The sequence below is a fragment of the Pristis pectinata genome, chromosome 21, assembly GCF_009764475.1.
Source record: "Pristis pectinata isolate sPriPec2 chromosome 21, sPriPec2.1.pri, whole genome shotgun sequence".
Lineage (NCBI taxonomy): Eukaryota > Metazoa > Chordata > Chondrichthyes > Rhinopristiformes > Pristidae > Pristis > Pristis pectinata.
The window spans coordinates 3615364-3640783 of record NC_067425.1 but is presented as its reverse complement, the minus strand read 5'-3'; the positions used below and the strand labels follow the sequence as shown (position 1 = coordinate 3640783).

General features: G+C 40.3%; 1 protein-coding gene across 3 annotated transcripts in view; it reads right to left on the bottom strand.

The window, feature by feature from the left end:
- The window catches only part of bcas3 (BCAS3 microtubule associated cell migration factor), a 760056-nt gene that overhangs the window by 470226 nt on the left and 264410 nt on the right, over positions 1-25420 (bottom strand). For all 3 annotated transcript variants that reach the window (XR_007957928.1, XM_052035317.1, XM_052035318.1), the window contains exon 14: positions 8804-8937. Coding sequence is in view for 2 of the 3 variants with exons in the window: in XM_052035317.1 (XP_051891277.1) it covers positions 8804-8937 (134 nt within the window). In the remaining variant the exon portion in view is untranslated. The remainder of the gene's footprint in view (positions 1-8803; positions 8938-25420) is intronic.

Below are 25420 nucleotides of genomic sequence, written 5' to 3'. Positions count from 1 at the left end.
TCCTCCTAAATTCTTTATTTGCTCTATTTACTGTTATTTTATATTTATGTTGTCTAGTTGTAGGCTAACCCAATTTCTCCACATCAGCCTTGTCAAACAGGTAGTGAGCCAATCAGGATGCATCTAACTCCAGCATATTTGGAAAACCCAACCTGTCAGTTCGGTGCTTCTCAGATAAAGATCCTTTCATTGGTAAATAGTCTAATGTTTGTCCTCCATTACCTACAGACTGCCACACTAAAGGGAAGAGATCTCTTCTGATGGTGTACTAATACAATGGGGCCTCACTCTTGCTAATGCGGATTATATGGTGTCCTCAATTTGGGGCATGCCAGTTTTCTCCCCATTACTAATATATCTCACTCTCAGGTAGTCAAGGAACTTGTTATAGATCCTTGCACTGTAGGTTCAATTTGAAAGGAGGCTTTGCCATTTCTTCCAATCTCAGCTATAAGGGAACATCGTTGGGCCTTGGGCTTTAAACACACAAGCACATGAGAAGTTCCAGTTTGGGGACACAAGAGACTGCAGATGCTGGAATCTGAAGCAAAAAACAAACTGCTGGAGGAACTCAGCAGGTTGGGCAGCTTCTGTGGAGGGAAATGGACAGTCGACGTTTCAGGTCGAGATGCTTTATTTGGACTGTTCCAGTTTACAATTTTTTTTACCGCATTTGGCATTGCAGCAGTCTGATTACTGCACTGAATATCAGATACAACAGAGGTAAATTAGCCTAGTATCAGTTACAGCCTACTATCTACAGAAGACCTTTCAGATTACTTGGCTAAACTAGCACAGGAATTGCCTTTAATTCAGATCAGCCACGAGTCTATAATCAATCTGGAATTAAATTTCCTGCTATATGGGGTTGGGGGTAGAGGAGAAGGAGGAGGGGGAGGAGGTGTGGAGTAGAGGGGATTGAAAAGCTCAGTGTAAACAGAGTCTTCAAATGCAGAGAGTGAGACAGACAGGGATCAGATTAACAGTGACATGTCGCTGCACTGAATGACTTGATCAAAGAGTCAGTCACTCAGCTATGAGCCACAGCCAAGCACTCACTTCAGTCTCAGTTTCAATACACTCCCTACTTAACTAACAGACAGCCGTGATAAAAATCTTAACAAAAATTCCAGTCATGCACAGTGAACAAAAAAAATCTGTATTCACTGTCATGTGCATTTAAATCTGTGCCCGCAAGCTTTGCAAAAAAAAAGAAGTTTTAATCAGTTACCTTCGACAGATACTTGGCTGTGTGATTGACACATTACAAATGAATGCCATATTCAGCAAATCAGAAGACAGGTCAGAGTAAAACCCGTACCTACACTCTTTGAGTCACAGTGACAAGTTCTAACCAGCTCCACACTAACTGACAAGGTTCACAGTTTTCTCATCAGTATCCAGTTATTAGTCCTATACTTCCACACTTTAATAGAACCTCAGTTCTATTAAAGGGGAAAAGGATGATATGGTGGGAGTTATTTCTGTGCCTGGTCTTGATAAAAGATGAGGTGAATTTTTGTTTCCATCTTATCAGAACATCCTCACATCTCTGAACAAAAGAACAAACAAAATTCAGACACTTCATTTACTCATTCACCTGAACATGACATCTTATTTAGACTCAATGGCGCAAAAATAAATTGCAAACAAGGTTAAATATTTGTTCCTTAAGTATATAATGGAAGAGTCCCAATATAATATACACAAACTGTGGTACTTGAGCTTCAAGTTCCTGAGTGAACATCACCAACAACCTGTCCTGGACAAACCACATGGATGCCATGGCCAAGAAAGCTCACCAGCGCCTCTACTTCCTCAGGAGGCTAAAGAAATTTGGTTTGTCCCCTTTGACTCTCACCAACTTTTACCGATGCACCATAGAAAGCATCCTATCAGGATGTATCACGGCTTGGTATGGCAACTGCTCTGCCCAAGACCGCAAGAAGCTGCAGAGAGTTGTGGACACAGCCCAGCGCATCACAGACACCAGTCTCCCCTCCTTTGACTCTTGTCTTTACCTCTCATTGTCTTGGTGAAGCAGCCAGCATAATCAAAGACCGCACCCGGGACATTCTCTTTTCTCTACTATTCCATCGGGTAGAAGATACAGGTGCCTGAGGGCACGTACCACCAGACTTAAGGACAGCTTCTACCCCACTGTGATAAGACTATTGAACAGTTCCCTTATACAATGAGATGGACTCTGACCTCACGATCTACCTTGTTGTAACCTTGCACCTTATTGCACTGCACTTTCTCTGTAGCTGTGACACTTTACTCTCTACTGTTATTTTTTTACCTGTACTACATCAATGCACTCTGTACTAACCCACTGTAACTGCACTGTGTAATGAATTGACCTGTAAGATCAGTTTGTAAGACAAGTTTTTCACTGTACCTCAGTACAAGTGACAATAATAAACCAATACCAATACCAATATACAGTGATCTTCATACACAAACTGTGATATTTAAGTAGATAAAGCATAATTCAATTAAATATATACCAAATGAGGTAATCAAAGAGAGAGAAAAATCCTTCTGTGATGCTCGAGCTGTGATATCCGGGTATAAAAAGGATTCCATTATAATAGTATCAGCTTTGGCCCAGTAACGCTCTTGCCTCTGAGTCAGAAGATTCTGGATTTAAATCCCATTCCAATAAGTAATGCTCAAAGTTCTAGACTGATGTTGCAGTGCAGTTGCCAGGTTAGAGGTTCTACTTTTGCATGAACTGAGTGCCAGCTTACTCTCTCATGCAAACTTTCTTTTCCTGTGAAGTTCTCCCCTGTACTCTGACCAATATTTACCCCTCAATCAAAATTTCTAAAATATGGCAACTAATCACTTTCACTTTGCTGTTTGTGGCAGCTTGCTATTGCAAATTTGCTGTCAAATTCCTCATATGGCAACAGTGACTTTACTTCAGTTCTGGGAAAGGATCATCAACCTGAAACGTTAACTGTGGTAATCTCTCCACAGATGCTGCCTGACCTGCTGAGTATCCCAGCATTTTGTGCTTTATTTTAGATTTCGAACACCTGCACTTTTTTAGAGTCATAGTGTAATACAGCACAGAAATAGGCCCTTTGGCCTAGCTCATCCATGCTGACCAAGTTGCATACCTGAGCTAGTCCCATCTCCCTCTAAATCTTTCCTATCCATGTACCTGTCTAAACATCTTTTAAATGTTGTAATTGTATTTGCCCCTACCACTTCCTCTGGCAGCTCATTCCACATACCCACCACCCTCTGCGTGAAAAACTTGCCCCTCAGGTCCTCTTTAAATTTTTAGTTACACTTTAGTACTTCATTGGTTGTAAAACACTTTAGGATGTACAGAAGTTGTGAATGATGCTAGAGAAATGCAAGCTTTCTTTTTATAAAGGTCACAAACTGCCACTGGAATTCATAGAAATTAGTTTTTCCTCTCATCAGAAATTGAGCAAGTGAATACATCCTCATGGATGCAGAGAATTGGAGAGGCATAAATTATACCACTGCTTATTGAATTATTCTATAGGGATATAAGTTGAAAAGTTTTGTCTGTTCTTCTTGCAGAACAATCGCCTCCCAAAAATTTATCTCCAAGTATCAACACTAAATGCAATGAATTTCTAGGCAAATGTTTCTTATTCTTTCCATGTGGAAGTTCACTGTTTGAATCAATAAAAACTCTCAGCTTTATTGAAAATATAATAACAAGAAAACTTGAGGTTTGTACACGATGACCATCAGTATTTTTCATGCTGTGCTCGTATTAGATCAAAGGCCTCTTTTAGATATGACCCCTCTAATATACTTTAACAACCTCAACCTATTCCAGCCTATTGCCTCATATCGCAGGCCAAACTCTGTACTGTCCTAAGTACATTCAATAGTTCATCAGGAAGCAGAAAATTGCATAAACTCTGTCATACAATAACAATAAATGACTTCCATTTAATCAGCATCATTTGTGTTAAAACATCAAAAAGGTGCTTCACAGAAGAATTGGTACAAAATTTGAGAGATAATATTCAGAAGATTTCCTGAAAGAGAGATAGCGAGAAGAGATCTTGGGGACAGGTTCCAGAGATGGCTGAAGGAACTGCCACTGAAAGGGGTGGTGATGATTATGAGGGGGGAGCAGTAGAAGATGATAACACCTTATGAATACATAGAATTTTTAACATAGCAAAACATCCCAAGGCACTTCACAGGAGTGACAATCAAGCAAATTTAACATGATTTATTTAAGTTCTAAACTTTGTCTTAAAGAAGGAGACAGGGGTTTAGAGTGAGAATTCCAAACTTTCAGGCCTTGTAGCTGAAGGCATGGTTGCTATTGGTGATTAAAACCTAGGGAATGCATGAAGCAAGAACTGGTGGAACAGAGTTCTCACAAGGTTGTAGGGGTGGAGAGGGTTACAGAGATAGAGAGGAGCAAGACCACAGAGTGATTTAAACAAAAGAAAAAGCAGACTAGAGTTAGAAAAGCAGAGTTTATCTTCTAAGACAAAGGGCTAGGGGTGTAACCAGAATTTGAGGTTGCAACATAGTGAAGAGGTGCAATCAGGTCTGATTGGAATGTGTTATATTTACAGTATTAATCAGAGGGACAGTTTTTAAAAGTAAACTAAGGATGAGACACCCAGGGTTGCTCTTGTGCAACCTCCCAGTAGCTGGTTCAATAGCCACATTGGCAGAAATCTCCGAGCTGATCATGTGACACTGAAGGGAATGCTAGGCTGCTGAAGGTAAATAAGAATTGAGCAACCAGTTGATGGGTGATTGCTTTCCAACCTTTAAAGGGAATGAGGAAGTCAAAGGTTAAACTCACTTGTAAAGAAGAATTACTAGACATTAAACATTCAAAGATTAGATCTATTCAATGTTGCAGGTACAAACATAAGAGTATTTGGAGATAAGATGGAAACATCTTCCTTTATCCCTTTTAACAGAAGCAACAATGACAGAAGGAAACTTGCATTTTTGCATCATAACAGAAGCTAATGATAAAATCTCCTATTATTTTTCCTGTTTTAAATCATTTCATAATTAGGTCTGTGTTCTGGGGGCATGGAGCTTTATTCCCATTGGATAACGAAACACTCATTATTATGCTTTTTTGAGGAATAAAATTTAAATATATATATTGGAGCTTTCTTTAATGACCTTAAAGGAGAGTTTTCTTTAAAACTCATCAAAATTCATCCTTTCAATGTCAAATTTCATCTGTAATTGACATTTACTGAACATTTAATAAAACAACAAAGTAATTGCGTTTCATAAACTGTATCATGATATCAGGCAATTTGTCACATAAATCCCTTTCCACCAGAGATCACCATCCATTTTCCCTCACCCACCAGTAGTACTGAGGCCAACTACGGAGTACCAACTGCTGTTCTCCAAGGAGACCTGCCAACAATGAGGTTATATTTATCCTGTGTTGAACACCCAGGAACTATTGTGACCGTTTGCATCACTCGGCTACTCCTTTCCCATATCTGCAACGTTCCTTCATTTTCTCTATATTTTTATCTATTATCCTTTATTCTTCTCCTGTTCTTCCCTTTTTTCTCCTCTTAAATATTTTCTCTCTCCCTCTCTCTGTTTCTCTCTCTCTCTCTCTCTCTCTCTCTGAATTTTCTAGACAATTGAACTACAGAGAGGTGGATCTATGAGTTGAATAACATCTGTCTCTGGCACATAACTGGCTGAAGGAGTAAGTATCTATCGTGGCTGAAGAGCTGAAATTTAGAAATCTGAACTGTAAATGGCTTGTTCTGGAATCTAATTAGTCATAGTAGTTCTCAGATACCCATCACACCCCAATTTGATTTCACTATCAGTCCTCACTAATGTTTTACTGAACCTTTGAATCACTCTCAATCAGTTTTCTCCCCTTATTTCACATAAAAAATGATGAACCTGCCTAAACCAAATGATTTCTTGCATGATAACAGCACCGTCACCAATCTCAGATTTCATACAATTGTACAGGGCCGAGCCATTGGAATGTCTGAACAAGCGAGGAGCAGGTTATTGGAGTTTATTTATATTTGAACGGAACAGACAGCAAAACCACTAGGCTATTGTATGTGGGAAAGAAGAGTAATAGGCCTCACTATGACCAGATTAAACTGCACAAAATACCTCTGAAATTAGCTGTGCTCACTGACTCATACAAACTTCTGTCCAACAACACCCCAGGCCAGAAATTCTTCCATGCTGGGAAAGGATCCTTAAATTTTAATTGTGCAAAAGAACAGGCCTCACATGTTCAATATATCTAAAAGACTTGCTCTAGTGGAGGAAGTTTGATAGGTCCTGAACTGCAGATCATGTAGAGGTGCTGGGATGGGTGCTGTTGGAGAGAGGCCTGAGATTTTGGAAAGGGGGAGTCGGATGAGGGAGGAGTTGTACAAGAGCCATCAGCTGCCAAAGAAGTTTGGAAATCAGGACCTTGATAATCAGATTGAAGCACTGGAAGAAAGGTAGGGCAGTACCTGGTTGCTGGGAATGGATCAAGATAGGGCGAAGAAGTGTGGGGATCAGAAATATGATCTTGCCAGGATATGGTGGTGGGAAGCCTGAAAGGAACGTGCAACATGAAGTAAGTACTTAGCTTAAAGGGAGATCTACCTGTAGATGGTCCAAGTGCTGGACCCTGAGGTCTCAGGCTTGGCCAGTTAGGACCCCAGTACAAGGGGGGGATAAAGATGTTCTTGTACAATAAAGATGAACTCAACCTCACAATCTACCTCATCATGAGTCTTGCACCTTATTGTTTACCTGCACTGCATTCACTGTAACTGAAACCATAACATTATATTCTGCATTCTGTTATTGCTTTTCCCTTGTACTACCTCAGTGTACTAACATTGTGAAATGATCTGTATGGATGGCATGCAAAACAAAGTTTTTCTCTGTATCTCGGTACATGTGACAGTAATAAAAAAATTACCGATTACATTTGGATCACAGAATCACAAAGGACAGAAAGGAACCATTCGGCCCATTGACATGTCAGCTCTCAGAAAAAAACTACCCAATTTGTCCCCTTGCTCCCTTCTCTTTTCTAGCAACTGTCTATTTTTTTCCTGAAGTAGAGATTTAATTCCATTTTAGTACTCAATTTCATTATCATTGAATTTGCTTCCACCACCATTTGAACCAACACATTTCAGATCACAGTGTAAGAAGGTACGAAAATAGGAACAGGAGGAAGCCACTCAGGCCCTCAAACCTGCCCCGCCATTGAATATGATCATGGCTGATCTGCCCCAGGCCTCATCTCCTCTTCTGTGCCAGTTCCCCTAAGCCCTCAATTCGCTGACTTTTCAATAAGTTATCTCTTTCCTCTTTAGATACCCCCAATAAACCAGCCTTCACAACCTTCCGGGGTAGCGAATTCAAGAGATTCACTACCCTCTGTGAGAAGTTCCTACACACCTCAGTTAAATGACAGTCCCTTAATCTTGTAACTATGTCTCCTCGTTTTTCGATTCTGCCACTTGTGGAAACATCTCGCCTTCTCATCTGTCATGTCTCCTCAGGGTCTTACATGTTTCAGTAAGATCACAGAGTGAAAAATCACTGAATAAAAGAAATTCTCTTCTTCCTCCTGACTCTCTGCTTTCCAAGTGAAGATAAGGCTTCAGAGATTTCTTCAAAGTTTCTAGGTTCCTACAATGCAACACATCAATTGGCCATGAAATATTCTGTTATGTTCTGAAGTTGTGAAATCCACCAAATAAATATAAGGGTGTCTTTCTTTATATAGACGACAGACAATTTTGAAGTTCCAAACAAACCCTTGGCTGGCTGAGCTGTCAGTACATTTTTTCTTAATCACCACATTCATTCAGAGACAAAGGTCAATTTATAACAACAGTTTGTGAGTTAGAACAAGCAGAGTCAGGCAGCCACATAGATAAAGCCACGTCCCTGCCGTCAGCAGGCCAGTTTTATCATTCAAGTTATTTGTTCAGTGCAGAGATAAACATAGGTTTCAGGCCTTTTAATGTTTGCACAAGATGATCAAAATGAAAATGGTTTCAGAACACAAACCTGGATGCCAGTCACTGATAAAATGGACTACTTGTGCCCTCTAATACCCTGAGGCTGCTACTGCTGTGGAATCTGTCCTTGCTCATTGTGAATAATCTCCATAGCATTGGAACAACATATAAACAACTGTACCTGTATTGTATGTACGAATTGTTAATGTAGATTTTACACAAACTGTATTCCAAAATTTTAGGTCTTTTTGGATTTCTTGGGATGAAAAGGAGCTCATGGGTGAAAATGGGATAGAGCAGCCCAAGCAAATTAAATCCACATGTATTATACAGAAAACCAAAAGCTGAACAGTGCACCAGGGGCTGTTTAGAAGTCATTGATAAGCTGCTCAGACTTCAGCTTTGTGGCTTCTAATGTCAGCTCAACTTCTCAGTATTTGTAACACACTCCAGCCTCTGCAACACCTGATATGTAATCATCCCTTACCAACCGTCACTCTATATCACAGATTCTCAGACTGAAGGTTGCAAGGAGATCCGTGCCTTCCAAGAGGGAATTGAATTTCTGTCCATCAAGGAATGACCCCATACTCCCAAGCAGAAGCTCAAGAATTCTATATTCTGTATCTATTTCTCTATTTGGCCACAAGCACATGTAAATATTTGCATGAGATTTCAACTCCTAATGTAAAACCATTGTTCTGTATGAAATCAGATACAAGTCACTCTGTCAAACAAATTTTTTTCAGCCTATCCAGTGAGTAGTATCAACATCTAAGCTCATACTGTACCTTAGCCTCTGTCTCTCCACGATGTAAGGTATACAAATGATGAACCGCACTCTGAGAGGATGAACATGGATGCGTCAGGATCCGAAATACATGAAAGTCATGACCTTGTGTGTCAGTGGTGACCAGCAACATTCCTGAAATTAACATTATAATTTGTTAACAAGGGATTACATTAAAAGTATACATGCATTTTTAACTAAAGTTTTATATTGCTAAGTTAAAGGTAACAAAATGGTCCTATAAACCAGTGAAGTAAAGATTTGACTGTTAAATTAAGGTTGTGCACTGTGACAGCACTCTTCCTGCCTGGTAACACCCCGTCAACCACACCTAGGACCCCTCTTTTGTAACTCTATGAGGTTCATTATAAGTACATCCTTGGTATTATTTAACCATCCTCCAGTCACTGCGTTCTAGTGGAGAAATAATCGTGCGTTCACTGAAGACTGCTTTAGTTTTATCAAAGTTTGCTCAGTGATTTTCTGCAGCCCAGTCATATGCTCTGAGTTGGGGTTTTGAAGTGAAAGGCCACTTTAGTCCACATCAAATGCAAGACACTATCTTGATAAAGGAGTTGAAGTGTGCACTAGGTGTAGCCATCTTGGCTCACTCACCACAACTTGCAGTTTACGGTGGATTTAACTTAGTAAAAGGAGGAGCAGATAAGTTTAGAGAAGTGATTCTGGAGCATGACTGGTACTGTTGGAAACATTTAAATTGATTATTCACAACAAGTCAGACTTGGAAGAGCACATACTTGGTGGCTATGTGGAGCTGCAGATCACAGAGATGGGAGAGTGGGAGTGAGATTTGGAAACATGAATGAGAATTTTTAAACCGTGGTGTTTCTTAACCAGAAGCCAGCAAGCATAGGGTGAAGAGTTGAAAAAGACTTGATGGAAGTTAGGATATGGGTAGCAAAATTTAAAGAAGGATAGAATGTGGATGTGAATGTGGAGTACACTGGAATCAAGTCATGGGCTGTCACTTGATGTTCCTGCTGGACTTAATTCAGAAGGCACGGTAGTGTAGCGATTAGTGTAACGCTATTACAGCGCCAGCGACCTGGGTTCAATTCCCACCGCTGTCTGTAAGGAGTTTGTACGTTCTCCCCGTGTCTGCGTGGGTTTCCTCCGGGTGTTTTGGTTTCCTCCCACATTCCAAAGGCGTACAGGTTAGGAAGTTGTGGGCATGCTATGTTGGTGCCGGAAGTGTGGCGACACTTGCAGGCTACCCCCAGAACACTCCATGCAAAAGATGCATTTCACTGTGTGTTTCGATGTACATGAGACTAATAAAGAAATCGTATCTTAGGAGGCTCCTCAGAATCACTCCCAGCTGCTCAGCTGATGATCTCTACTACATTTCATAGTTTGTTATTCATCACTCAATCATGGAAGTCCCCCAAATTCCATACTCCAGGCACAGGCATTTAGAGACTGCACTCATGCTCTTCCCTCACAACCCCTTGCGCAAAGAACAATATCTCCTGAGGGCACTGTTCTTTAACAGGCTATCCAGGTCCCTGTAACCTCTTGGGAACACTCTCCCACTTGTTCCCATCTTTGAGGCATTGGTTCATTCAGTAGCTATGATCCCCTGTAGCTAGAAGAGTATTACTTGTACTTTGTATCTTGGTACATCCCTTTAGGAGCTAGCTGCAAAGATCACACCTGCTGACATCAACATGGACTTGCAATTCTTCAACAGAAGTTAGCAAATCAAGTTCTCTTTATGCAGCTTCTACAAACAGCATTGGGTTCACTTGGAATGCTGTTTTAACATGAAGAAAAAGGTATGGAGCAACTTTTAGGCCATTTACTCAACAAATTCTCCCATGGTTTCATCTAAAAGGAGGAAAGGTGGAGTTACTCTATCTTACTGGACACCAGGAGAAAGGAAATGCTTGGTCGTGGGCACCTTTCTTGGTCTCTTGATCAGGAGGGTAAATGGGAGGAGCAAATAAACCCAGGTACAGTAGCACCATATGGAGCAAGGGGAACAGCAGAGCCAGAAGAATGATGAGGCATCCTCTCCCAAGGCAAGCACATGACATATTTCTTCTTCCTCTGGACCTCTTCCACCACGACCTCTACTGCCATGTCTGAGAACATGTGCACTTTCTCACTCAGCCTCTGAACCATCAATGCATGCTCCAGATCTTCAATAGAAAGAGCTGCAAGCTGCATCAGTTCAATGACAATTGTGCCCTGTCAGCACTTGACTGCTGAAGCTGCAGATCCCTTCTTCAGTGCTGCCTGGAAAATTATAATTATGACGATCAGCAATTACAACAAAAATTACATGCTGAATCTACACTTCCAGGCAGGCATGTCTCATTAGCAGAGTTCTCATTTCGGCCTGTTTTCACCCTTTGGCCAAAATACCACTGTTTAAATACACTGTTTTCTGAGTAAATACATTGTTTGCTGCAATGTAACGACACTGTTTAAATCAACTCTGATGTTTTGCTGGAAAATTACCCCTACTGTATGTGCACTTCAACTGTGCAATGGTGTCAATGCTTATTTCAGTTTTAAAAATTAGTCACTTTAATTAAAGATTTAAACATTATGAATTTCATCTGGAACCGAATTATATCAGCTGCTTGTTTTATCCAATACACAACACTTAATGCAATTGACTGCAATGGACTTATAAGGCACATCATACTGTTGATCCCAGAAGAATTTCTCTACCCCATCAGGAATCATCCACCCTTTTCCCCTTAAAGCATGGGTTTTTATGCCTTTTCAGCCCTCCTAGGACATTTCATGGTTCTGGGTAGACAAAGAATTTCTGCTACCATGTTCCATTGGGTATCACAACTTCACTGGGCAGGCTAGATGGAGCAGCTCGTCTTTTCCTGTCTGAAATCTTTGTACATCTGTAAACTTTCTTGGACTGAAGATTTTTAAAAAATCTCATTAAATATCAATAAGTCAAGAGATTCTCCAAAGCACATCTATCTGCGCAGATCCTATGGAATCTCTGCCTACTACAACATCTAGGTGCTTCCTAGATTATTTCTGGAATTCTGAAACTATCCTCCACAGAGAAATTCATTCCATGTGAAAATATGTGTATGAAGAACCTCTTTACACTGCTAGACATCACAGTATTTTCAAAAACAGCAACAATTTCTCAGTTTAAGTTCCAGCAATGACATACTTTTCCTCATCCTGCTGAATAAACAGGAATTCTACATTAATTCCATTTGAATGCCTGTAAGTGTAAGTCCCTGTAATGTCTGTAAATCCAATCAGACCTCTTGAAACTGTGTTCAGTTTAAATCATAAGAACAAAATGGTGATTGTGATTTCCTATGTATAAAACAGAGGGGCAACCAAATCACATTTCTGAAAAACTCAGTTACCAATCTGACACAGTGAATGACTTTGAGAGCAGAATACCCAGCTGGAAAAGTAGATGGTGGATTCTGTGGAATGGTTCTCTAGCACATTACTAAAATCATTTGGCAGAATGCCTCATCGCCTGAACTCACAAACGGGCACCAAGAACACTGGCTGTGAGAAGGGCCCTCCTTATTAATTCCTTCATGCACATTCAGGGCCTCTATTCCACCAGACGCTGCCCCAAGGTTGCAATCATCCACTTTCTTGTGGCCTCTGAGTTTGTCAAGAAGGTCTGGAAAAAGGGGGTCCTTATCAAGGTTCATCCCCAACAGCTGTGTAACACAGGACTCTGCTAAACAGGCTACTCAGGGAAGGATATCGTGAAAAACATCAACTGCAGGTGGAGGATTATCAACTCAGTGAAAGGTACATTTTGACCTGCCCAAAACTTGTTGGTCTTCCACTGTACGGAGATCTCTGCAAGCAACTGCTGCCAGACTGGCACAGTCCAAGGTTCAGCTGCTTGGGCTGAAGGAGGCACTGAAGCTCAATGCAGCCACTGAAGCTCAATGCAGCCACTGAACAGGCTTTGTGGGAAAGTACCACAGTCTAGGGTCTTGCTGCCACTGGACACTGAGGGGCTGGGCCCTGTGTAGCAGCCTCTCCAATGTTTTATGGATAGCAGCATTGATGTATTGTAAGAGAATAAAGTGAATTGATAGAACAATGAACAGAGAGAAAGACATGTCCCAATTTTATTTACAGTATATATTATGAATAAAGAATATTTATAGATTAAAAAAAAGACTGGCTTTGGTTTCCAGCTCAATCCACAGAGGAGTGATCTCATTTGAAACTCTTCCTTTGAAAACTCAAACCACCATTCAGCAAAGATAGATGGGCAAGAAGGTAGTTGTGGATGGGTGTTTTTCTGACTGGAAGTCTATAACAAGTAGCATACCACAGGATTGATGATGGAACCTCTGTTGTTTGCAATATAGGATTTGGATAAGAACGTAGGTGATCTGACTAGTACGTCTGCAGGCAACACAAAAATTTGTGGAGTTGTCGATAGCAAAGAAGGTTGTTTACGGATACAGATGGGAAATGAATTAAATCCAGATGAGTGTGAGGTAATGCACTAGTGAAGAAAGCATTTGGTATGCTTGCGTTCGTAGACTGGGGCATTGAGTATAAGAGTTAGGATGTCATGTTGCAGCTGTACACAACATTGCTAAAACTGCATTTAGCATATTGTGTACAGTTCTAGTCACCACACTACAGGAAGGAAGTGGAAGCATTAGAAACAATGCAGAAGAGATACATCAAGTTGTTACCTGGAAAAGAAGACTGCAGCTATTAGCAGAGATTAGATAGGCTGGGTTTATTCTCACTGGAATGTAGGAGACTGAGGGGTGATCTTGTGGAGGTTTATGAAATGATAAACCTCTATAGATAGATAGTATAGATAGAGTTGTTTTCTCAGGGCAGGTGAGGCTAGAACTAAAGGGCACAGGATTAAGGTGAGAGGGGAGAAAAATAAAGGAGAGCTGAAGGGTAAGTTTTTGTTTCACAAGGTGGTGGTTATCTGGAATGAGCTGTCAGAGGAGGTGGTAGTAGCAGATACAATTGCATTGTTTAAAAGGCACTTGTACAAGTACTTGGATAGGAAAGGAGCAAAGGGAATCGGGCCTAATGCAGGCAAACAGGATTAGTATAGATAGGCATAACGGTTGGCATGGACAAAATGGGCCGAAAGGGCCTGTTTCTGTGCTGTACAATCTATGATTATGTGAATGTTTTCCTAACTCCTGCTGCAAATTTCATAGCAATTCTGAATGGCCACAACCATCAGTGAGCTTCAGAAAGAAAGTGAAACCTGTTTTTGGTATGTTTATTGTCTCTGGGAAGACCAGGAAAATGAGACCATTTCAGCTTTTCCTGGCATTACCATTTGCATCTACAGCAAAAAGGTGTCAGAAGAATGGGGAATCACTAAATAATCATATAACACTAAGATATGCAAATTCAAAGCTGTTCAGAAAAAGATGCAGGAAAAACTTACTTATATTGTCCTTAAACAAAGAAATGTTTGCAATCTGCCAATTTGTCATTTAAGCAATTCCAGTCAAGCAAAGTTACATTCCCTCTTTCCAGTGGCAACAAATGATCACAAGGGCATTAGTTACAGTAATCCTTCATTCAGACAAAACTCACTTGTTTATAACATGGTTCAAGACATTGCAAAGCATTTCACAATTAACTTCTTCCAAGTGTTATTCAGATGAGCAGGCAACGATTTTATATCGACAATTTCACAGGCATGGTCATGCAATGAAAATCAATTATTCTGCTTTTAACGATGATGTCTGGGAAACAAAAATCAGCCAGCACACTGGTAACTGCTCTGTGCTTTGAAATGTGTCTAAGAGTTTTATTATTAACCTGAATCAACAGAAAAGCTTTGGTTTTAAGAACTCATCCAAAGCATGGCAAGTCCAACACTGCACTGAAGGTATAGTCTGAATTACATTCCAAAATCTGGAAAAGCTTGAACCCACAACTAACCTTGTATAATATGCAGAATTAAAGAGCTGACAGATGACTTAATAGAGGTCCTTAAAATTATGAAGGGACTTTGATAAAGTAATTATAGGGATGATGTGTCCGTTTCTGAATCCAGAACTAGGAGTCATTAATAAATCTAACAACAGATTCAAAAGATACTTTCCTACCCAGAGAACATTTACTGTGTGAACTTGCAATGACATGGGGATAATTGAGATAAAATAGCATTTTATGGACTTAAGGAGAAGTTAAGTATGTCCATTACAGAGGAAGGAATATAAAGTTATGCTGTATAACATAACATGTATAAGGAACACTGGGAAAAGACTAAAATAAAAACAGAATAAGCTGGAAAAACTCATCAGGTCAGGTAGCATATGGAGAGTGAAACAGAGTTAATGTTTTAGATTGATGGCTTTCCATCAGATCCTTCATCTACCTGAAACGTTAACTCTGTCTTCCTCTCCCTAGATGTTGCTAACCTGCTGAGTATTTCAACATTCTCTGTTTTTATTTCAGATTGCCAGTACCTATCATTTTTTAACGTCAAATGGGAAAGGATTCAAGTGGATAAAGTGAATATATGCTGCTATATGGAGACACAAGAAAGATATATTGCTCTCACCTGGACTCACCTATCACCTGCCTCTGTGTGCTCCTCCCCCTCCCCCCACCTTCTTATTCTGGCTCCTGCCCTCTTCCTTTCCAGTCCTAATGAAGGGTCTTAGCCTGAAACATCAACTGTTATTTCCCTCCATGGATGCTGCCTGACCTGCTGAGTTCCTCCAGCACTTTTTGTGTATTGCTCCAGATTCCAGCATCTGCAGAATTTCTTGTTGTCTCCATATTGCTGCTGCAGCTGCAAATATATTCTTCTATAGACCAGTTGGTTGAATGCCCCATTATTGAACTGGAGATGCTATGACTTAATAGAAATGTGTGTCAGCTCTGAATGACATTTTATGATAATGAACATGATTAAGGTATGGGATTGTTACAGATGGTTACTCCAACTGTGAAAATAACTTATTATTTCAACAAGATGTAAAGTCAGAACACTGAAGAAGGCATTTATTCAACTGAACTTCCATGATATAAAGTGACCCCAAACAAGAATAGCAGGGTAACTCGGACCAGATTTAGGATCCAAAAATATAATTCTGTCATGCTACTCAGAAAAATAAATTTACAGATATGACAAACAACCTTATTCATAATCCCACAGAAAAAGATTTAATCAACAGTTACTAGTGAACTGTCTGGCTGCATATCACAAAGCTTGGAAAGTGGAGGGTATGGAGAACAGGGGAGAAAAATGAAACCTGCCAGTGGCAGCTACCAGCTAAAGACTGTACATGGCAGCAACACAGCCATGGCAATTAAGAAGGAAAATGAAGCACTAAAGCTAATGAAGGAAAAGCTGGGTTAACACAGTGACAATCCATACCAGTTGCTGGTGTAGTATCTCCCCACCCCCCAGTTCTGTTAAGCTTGGCCAGAAAGTTCTACACACTCTTTTATTTCTGGTTTGTTTGTCCTCTTTGAATGTTGAGGACTTGAATTTGGGATGATGTATCACCGCATTAGTGTGAAAACCTAAAGCAGAATATCTAGACCTGCTGACAATGCTACGTCTTTCCAGTGTCCTGACCAACATTAATCCTCAAACAACGACTGTCTGGTCATTTCTATTTTACTATTTAACGTATCTTGCTATATGCAAACTGACTATCATATTTCCTGTTTTACACCAGTGACCAAATTTCAAGGGTCTTTCATTCGATGTAAAGCATTTTGGGATGTGCTAAAGTTGTGAATTGTTCTATATTACTGCAAATTAATTCAAAAAGAACAGTCATTAAAATGTTGTACAATGCTGGGAGCAGTTGGAGAATGCATCTGGATACTTCTAATTTGTACAATATAACACTGTTTGACTGCAATTTCTGTAGGTTTTAAGGTTGTTATTGAAAAGTGCAAGGAGAGACCAGAAATAAGGTTCTGAATTAGTAAGGCTGATGCCAGTATAAGAAAGGAGCTGGCAAAAATAAACTAGGAGCAGCTACTTGCAACTAAGTCTATAGATGACCAGTAGGAAGCATTCCAAAATTTAATACTGAGAACTCAGAGCCAACATGCTCCAATAATGGTGAAGGGTAGGACCAACAAGTCTAAGGAACCTGGATATCAAGAGATCCTGGGTGAGAAAGAAGGAAATATAGGTACCTCACGACAGGTTTAGAGAACTGAAAATAGGCAAGACTCTACAGAATATAGAATGTGTAGAGTTGTACTTAAAGAAGTAATTCGGAGGGTTGACAAGATTGAGGAAAATCCCAAACCATTTTATAAGTATATTAGGAGCGAGAAGGTAACAATGGAGAGAAAGGTCCAAAGGGAAAAAAAAGTGTGTGGAGCTGGAGGATATAGGAGAGGTTTTAAATAAATACTTCTTACCTATATTCACTATGGAGAGGAAATTGGAGTTATAAAGAATTCAGGAAGCAGTCTTTTAATATCTCCATTGAAAAGGAAGAGGTATTAAATGTTTTAGTGGGCTTAAAAGCTGAATAAATGCCCAGAACCAAATGAGAAGGATCCCAGGTTGCTGTGAGACAAGGGAGGAGATTGCAGGGACTCTGACAATGATTTCTAAATCTTCACTGGTCACAGGTAAGGTGCTAAATAATTTGATGTCAGAATATGTGATACCTTTATTGAAGGGGAGCAGCAATCAGGCAATTACAGGCTGGTGAGCTAACATCAGTGGTAAGGAAATTATCGAGAACATTTCTGAAGGATAATCTGTGCTTGGGAGAGGCAGGCATTAGGCAGATATAGTTGGCTTTGGGGTTAGTTGGCTTTGTTAATGAGAGATGCTGTCTGACTAATTTATTTGAATTTTTTGAGGAACTGACCAAGTGTGTCAACGAGGATAGTGTCGTTGATGTAGACTACATAGAAGGTCCTACATGGGAGACTGGTCCAAAAGGTAAGAGCCAAGGATTTAATGCAACTTGGCAAATGGATCCAGAATTGGCTTGGTGTCAGGAGGCAGAGAGTGATGGTCAATGGTTGTTTTCATTATTGCAAATCTATGGCCAGCGGTGTACGGCAAAGATTAGTGTTGACAGTTTAAAGATCTGGATTTAAATGTAGAAGGTAAGATGAGTAAATTTGCAAGTGGCACAAAGATCAGTGCTGCTGTTGATAGTGAGGAGACTTGTCTTTGTCTGCAGAATAATATTGAAGATGGACAGAGAAATGGCAGTAGGAATTTAAACCAAAAACATGAGGTGATATACTTTGGGAGGACTAATAAGACTAGGAATTAAGCAATAAATGGTAGGATCTTTGGAAGTACTGAGGAAGAGGGATCTACTATATATGTCTAAAGAGCAGGTCCCACTAAGGACCAAAGATGGCATCAGTGCATGGAGCCAGAGGATATAGGTGAGGTTTTAAATGTATACTTCTTATCTGTATTCACTCTGGAGAAGGTCATTGTAGTTGGAGAATTTAGGAAGATAGGGTGATTAAGAAGGTGTCAGGATAGTTGGCCTCATTAGCCAGAGCACAGAATATAAAAACAGAGAGGTTATGGTGCTACTACATAAATCAGTACTTTGGCCACAGCTGGTGTACTGTGTGCAGTTCTGATCGCTACGTGAGAAGAAAAATGTGACTGCACTGGAGGGGTGCAGAGGAGATGCACCAGTGTTGCCTGAGATGGAGTGTTTCAGTTATGAGGAGAGACTGGATAGGCTGGGCTTGTTTTCTTTGGAAAGGAGGTGTCTGAGGGGTGATCCAATCTAGATATACAAAATTATGAAGGGCATAGATAGCATAGACAGTGAAAAACTTAGAGGGCATAGGTTTAAGGTAAAGGGTAGATTTACAGGGGACTTGAGGAAGAATTATTTCATCTACAGGGTGGTTAAAATTTACAATGCACTGCCTGAGGGGCTGGTGGAGGTAGATTCATAACATTTAAGTGGTATTTAAATGAGCACTTGAAACGTATAGAAGGTTATGTGCAGAGTGCTGGGAAATGAGAATAGCATACTTAAGTATGTCATGGCCAGCTTGGACATGGTGGGCTGAAGGGCCTGTTGCCATGCTGTAAGACTCTATGGCTATGATTGTCAGGGTGTGATTCAAACTCTAGTCTCCAGTCCACTGGATGCTAGTCCAATAACCTAATCATTATGACAACATTAACTATTGACAAGTTCACCACTATCAAGTTAAAGGAGGAGAGAAAATATCAATTGGAATCCTTTTCCAACTGGGGAAAGATCGGATGTGTGGGCATCATTAGCCTTGGAAAAATAAATTTTATACATGATTTTATTACACTGAAGTGTCCCAGTGCTGTATTACAACAGGTATTCTGATTTTACAGTTATAACCAGATAACAGTAAGTTCAAAATCTGGCCACAAGTCTTGCAAAAACACCAAACTATCACCTACACTTTGAGTATTTAATGACTTACTGCTAGTTGAAAGTTGAAAGTTGACGTGGAAGAATCTGACAATTTCATGTGAATTGTAGACGCAAGAGTCCTGAAGCAGCGTTTCGACCCGAAACACCGACAATTCCTTTCCCCCCACAGATGCTGCTCGACCCCCTGAATTTCTCCAGCAGACCATTTGTTGCTTCATGTAAGTTGTATCAGTCTGGTGCAGATACTCAGGTGCTGTAATTTTTTTTTCAAACCTCTGATCTTTTTGTCCACAATGGGTGCTACCTCCTGTGCATCAATTTATGAGCAACAGGCACACCCCTATCAAAGTGTCCTTTCTGCATCTGTTAGTGCAGATTGAGAATGTCACCGGTGAAGATGATTCTCAGAAGTTATTCAGTCTATATTTTAATATACTGTATATTTTGAGGGTATGTTACCTTTTAAATTTCTACCCCTTCCCAGCAATTTTTTTCTCCCTCTGGACTTCGCTAGGGGTCAGTATTCCTAGGTGGATTTCACCTTCATCTGTGTTAATGTTGCTTTGATACAATCATTTTGAGGCTCTCCTGAGCAATCTGGTACTTTCTACACTCAAACCAAAGACTCCACTGTGTTTCAGGAAACAATGATTTTGCAAATTTCCATTTTAAGAGTTGTGGGAGAATCTGCAGATAACTCATGGAATTTGGTGACATGACAAAGCTTTCCTCACAAAGCAAACTTGACCAGTTTGGTGTATTTAAATAGACAAGGAAAGAGAGGGGGTGAATTTTGTTAGGAGGTGATAAAAACCCATAAAATCGGGTCTCATCTACCACTGGCTAAGTGGATAAGGTGGCAGTTACAACTCACACTGACGGAGCAAAATCCAAGTGTCAGGAGTTAGGAACACTTAAGTATTGCAAAAGCCCTTTGCAAAGAGTTACAGTCCATCATCCCATATCTTTCTGCAAATGCACAATCCCATCATTACTCAATAAATGAGAATGAAGCCTGTACTGCTCCCACATCACTCCCACCCCACCACACTACACTGCTCCCATAACATTCCTGCTCCAATATCTCACTAGTTTTAAAAACAGAAATTCATAAGGGGTCACAAAACTCATCAGATTTGTATATCTTCTCCATGAGCTTTCCATATCTTTCATTTGTCATCTTAAAATTATATTATTTTGGTTGGTGGTTGGTCTGTGGTAACTTGAAAATATTTCAACTCGTACCACTTAATTTTTTAGATAATTGACTGAATTTTAGAAATTGGGACAAAGGCTTCCACAGGAATGTCTCAGTTTCAACAGCATCCCCAGTATCTGCTGCAATATTTCACCTCAGCTCCAATAAGATTCTGGACAGAATGGAGCTAACCTATAAGACAAATGGGAAATGTTATAATATACATTGCTTCCACTCCAGAACCAAGGTCACCCAACTTCTGTAGTCAAGCTGCAATACATTTGCATGTTCGGAGGCTGAGCTCCAAGTCATCAGCAACCTGTTCACTAAACATTCAAGAGGATGGCCGTCACACTTAACATCCAAAAGACAAAGGTCCTCTTGCAACCTGCCCTACATAACCCTCCAACAATAAGGTTCACCTCAGTGCCCTGGAAAACATGCACCACTTCTCACAGCCACTACTCAGGGAAGGTACACATTGATGATGAAAGTCACAATTGCCTTCAGTGTATCAGTGCAGCCTTTTGCTGTCTAAGAAAAACAGTGTTTTACGTCAAACGATCAAGTGTCAAACCCAGGACAAAGATCACTGCCCAGTTGCAGCAGTGAGCCTTGCCCTTCTGTATTTGAAAGCTATCACTAGTGTTTATTGTTACACATTCTTCCAAATCTACTGCAAGGATAAGCAAACCAATTTCAGCATCTTCTCCCAGGTCAGCATCCCCTGCCACTGAGGACTTAACTACACTTAGTCAGTTCCATAGACTAGGCCATGTCATTTACATGCCAATACAGTAAAGCTCCTATAATCTGGTATCCTATTGTTCAGAAATCCTGATGATTCAACATTGGTTCAGAGTGCAAACAGGGTGTGAGGCCAGTTCCAGGAGTATGGAATGCTGCCGGAGTCTGGGATGGGTTGAGAACACCTAGGGTTAGGAACATGGGTAGGTATGAGGCTGGAGTGGGGTCCAGAGTACATGTGTGTTTTAGATTGTTGAAATTGACAAGCTGAAACTCCCCAGTGTCTATTTCCCTCCCCCTTTAAACTCAATGAACCTCATTTTTCAGCTCCTTTTAACTTCACCAGGTTCACTGAAATCTTTATACCAAATTAAATAAAATTGTATTTGGGGTATTAATAAGAATATCATGCAAAAAGCTGGAAAATCTGCTAATCTGACATCACCAAACTCCCAAGGGGGTTGCGTTATTGGAATTTTACTGTACCTGGCTCTCAAAACAGCTATTGTATTCCAAACTCTTGTCATGAGAAGAAATTACTAAGTGGACAGAAGAAATGATTATTGGATGTTCTCAAAGCCAAATGAAAACATGCAACATCTCCAACTGGATTCTGGGAATCTCTGGCCATGACTGCTCAAAATGGAGAAGGAAAATTCAGAATGGACTCATTAACCTAGAATCCATGCTTTGGGAGCACAAAGAAGTCCACGTAAAAGGCAAAAATGGTGCAGCATCCCAAACCACCCAATCAGCCATCCCATCAAACACCTCCTCCAAACTTGCGGCAGAGTCTGTAGTTCCCACATTGGTCACCTCAGAACCCATAGAGGTGGAGTGGAAGCAAATCATCTTTGATACAGAATTTCTAGAAAGGCATTAGTCTCTGCAGGGGGTCTCAGCTGTATATCAGTACTTGCTGGAGGTCCCTTGAAATGTTTCATGTGGTCTTCAGGAGTGTGTACACATAGGTAACCTAGGTACACATAGGTACCTATTCACATAGGTAACCTAAATATGCATCAATATTTAGGTTCTTCTTAAGAATGTGTCAATATTTGCAGAGAATTTCCAGGGCTGTGTCAGTTCAAGAGGTGAACCTTGGCAGCACCATTTAATGATCCCTTCAGTGGTGAATTTTAACCAATGTGCCTGGGTCATCAAATGGAAACAAGCAAAAAATCTATTATTGGTTTTTCTTTTAACACTTGTGTTTGGGGATTCCCAGCATGCTTGTATCCTTTTTGATACGTGTTCTAAAGCTAGCAGTTTTATTTGAAACCCCTCCCTTTACACTGCTGTTAACACAACACAGCACACGTGCCATCTGTGAAATGTTGTTTACAATCATCTTTTCTTTGAAATTATGCAGCATCGAGGGTGTGGTTGGCGTAAATCTGATTGTTAATGGTTGCTTTGTTGTTCAACTTGCTTATCTAATACAAAAAAGTGGGGGAAGTCACACCATAAGAAAAAGTCCACTGATGCTTATCTTGTGCAAGAACAGCTAATTGGATTCAATCAATGGAAATGTATTTTGGCTGAAAGGGCAATAGCTTACTTCAGTCCAATTTACTGTTTCCCGTTTTTCACACCAATTACTTAAGACAAAAAAAGCTACTTAGCGGAAAAAGGGAGGGTAACAAGCAAAACTGAGATCATCCACGTAGAAAGGGAAAGACATGGTTATAGAATTAGAAAGTGCTGTTTATGTTGTAGCTGAGTCTGTAAACACTGAACCAGACACAGCACTGGCCATAAACTAACCCACGCCCCAACGAGGTGCCAAGCCACAAAAAGCATTTGCGTCAAGAGGGAATAGGCGGAAGAGAAGGGTTTCTAATTATAGGCTGTGGAAGCGGAAGCACAGAGTGATTGGAAGTTTAAGCGTTGTGGTGTGTTTATCTGGGTGTTTCCTCTCCAGCCTGGGTTTGATAGATGAGGGCTGGCCTACAGGGTGGGATGGAAATGCTAGTGGCACAAAGTGTTCCCCAGAAGCTGGTGAAAACTACAGTGTCTCACTCAGGCTTTTGTGGTCTCACAGTAGTGTATAATTTTGAACTAAAATGAGTGAGCAACATGAAACTTGAAAGGAATTTTATTTAGGCTTTTGGCCACACAGGCTGGATACTTGATAGAACAATGAAAAACTGTTAGCCACATAATATCAATGGAAAGTAATTCCAGGCATCTTAAGAGTGTTAGATTTAAGACTACAGATTCTTATGATAGGTTATATATTTGACATATAGCTTGTTCAGCAGTAATTATAAGTAAATTTGAAACATTTTTAATGCCTTAAAATTTCTCTTGTTACTTTGCAACATAGAAAAGAGCAGTAGTCCATTTCATCCTTTGAACCTGCTCCATCATTCAAAATGATCATAAATTCAGTTCCCTGTTCCTACTTTCTCCCCTTATCCCTAAGAAAAATATCCAACTCCTTCCTGAAGATATATATTTAATGATCTGTCTTCAATTGCTTTCTGTGATAGTGAATTTCACATGTTCACTGTGCTCTGGGAAAATAAGTGTCTTCTTGTCCCAATCTTAAATAGTTTAACCCTTATCCTTAGACTGTGACTCCTCGCCCTGGATTCCCTGATAATTGGGAACACCCTGCATCTAATCTGTCCGGTGCTGTTAGAATTTTGTACACTTCCATGAATCTCTCTCAATCTTGTGAACTCTAATGAACATAGACCTAATTGATCTAATCCCTCTTTATACATCAATTCAACCAAGCCAGGAATCAGTTTGGTGAACCTTTGCTGAACTTCCTCCATAGCAAGAGCACCCTTCCTCACATAAGGAGACCAAAACCGCACACAATACTCAAGGTGTGGCTTCACCAAGGCCATATAAAATTGCAGCAAGATATTCCTGCTCTTATACTCGATCTCGCTATGAATGCCAATGTACAATCTGTGTTCTCACTTGCCTGCTGCATGTGCATGTTTACCGTCAGTGACTAGTGCACAAAGGGAACCTCTCCCTTTCCCAATCTATCACCATTCAGTTAATAATCTGCTTTCCTTATATTGCCACCAAAGTGGTTAGCCTCACAGTATTCAACATTATACTACATCTGCCCACTCTCTCAATTTGTCCAAATCAACCTGGAGCTTCCTGCATCTTCCTCATTGCTCATCCTCCCACCCAGAGTTGTGTCATCCACAAACTTGGAGACATTACATTTCTCTTTCCACTCTCTGCCCTAAATGGTCACAAAAATTTAAATTTATTTGGCTCCACTTTTCATTTGTAGTTTTAAGTTTCGATCCCTGAATTTTCACGGTCTAAAAATTTATTATGTGGTTTATGGAGAAAACTAGCTGTTGTGAATTGCTAGCCCAAAGCCAAAAGAGAGATTTCAACTCACTTGTGAATTGCCTTGTATAACTTAATTGAAACTGGCACAAAAGGAACCTTACCTCAAGAAATTAAGTCTTAGGAGAGGCAAAACATTGGGGAGATGACTGTCGAGAACCAAGGTGGAAAATTTTGTAAGAGTATCTTGCAATACTTTGCACTAATGATACTGGAAGTGAAAATTTCTATTGTCACACCACTTGACCACTTAAAGTATACGTTGTTGTACCATGTCAGCAGTTTTCCATTGTCTCTGCTCTACACTGTTGATGGCAATCTGAATTTCAAATCAGCAAATCTGAATTAAATTCAGCACTTCTCTATCTGCAGGAATTCCTGCATTATTTTTTAATCAGTACACAGATGAAGGAAGAAAAACAAGGAGAGCTATTATTTCAGTACCAAGATAAAAGAAGAAGGTACACCTGGTCACTAACAAACCTGAATCCTTTCAGCAATACGGACATTGAACCATCCAAAAAATGGAAGAGCATAGGACATAGAACATTACAGCACAGTTCAGGCCCTTTGGCCCACAATATTGTGGCAACATTTTATCTTGCTCTAAGATCTATCTAACCATTCCCTCCCACATGGCCCTCCATTTTTCTATCACTCATGTGCCTATCTAAGAGTCTCTTAAATGTCCCTAATGTACCTGCCTCCACCACCACTACTGACAGTGCATTCCACACACCCACCACTCTGTGTAAAAAAAGCTTACCTCTGACGTACCCCCTATACCTTCCTCCAATCACCTTAAAATTATGCCCCCTCATGTTAGCCATTTTCGCCCTGGGGAAAAGTCTCTGACTGTTCACTCGATCTATGCCTCTTATCATCGTGTACACCTCTATCAAGTCACCTCTCATTCTCCTTTGCTCCAAAGAGAAAAGCCCTAGCTTGCACAACCTATCCTCACAAGACA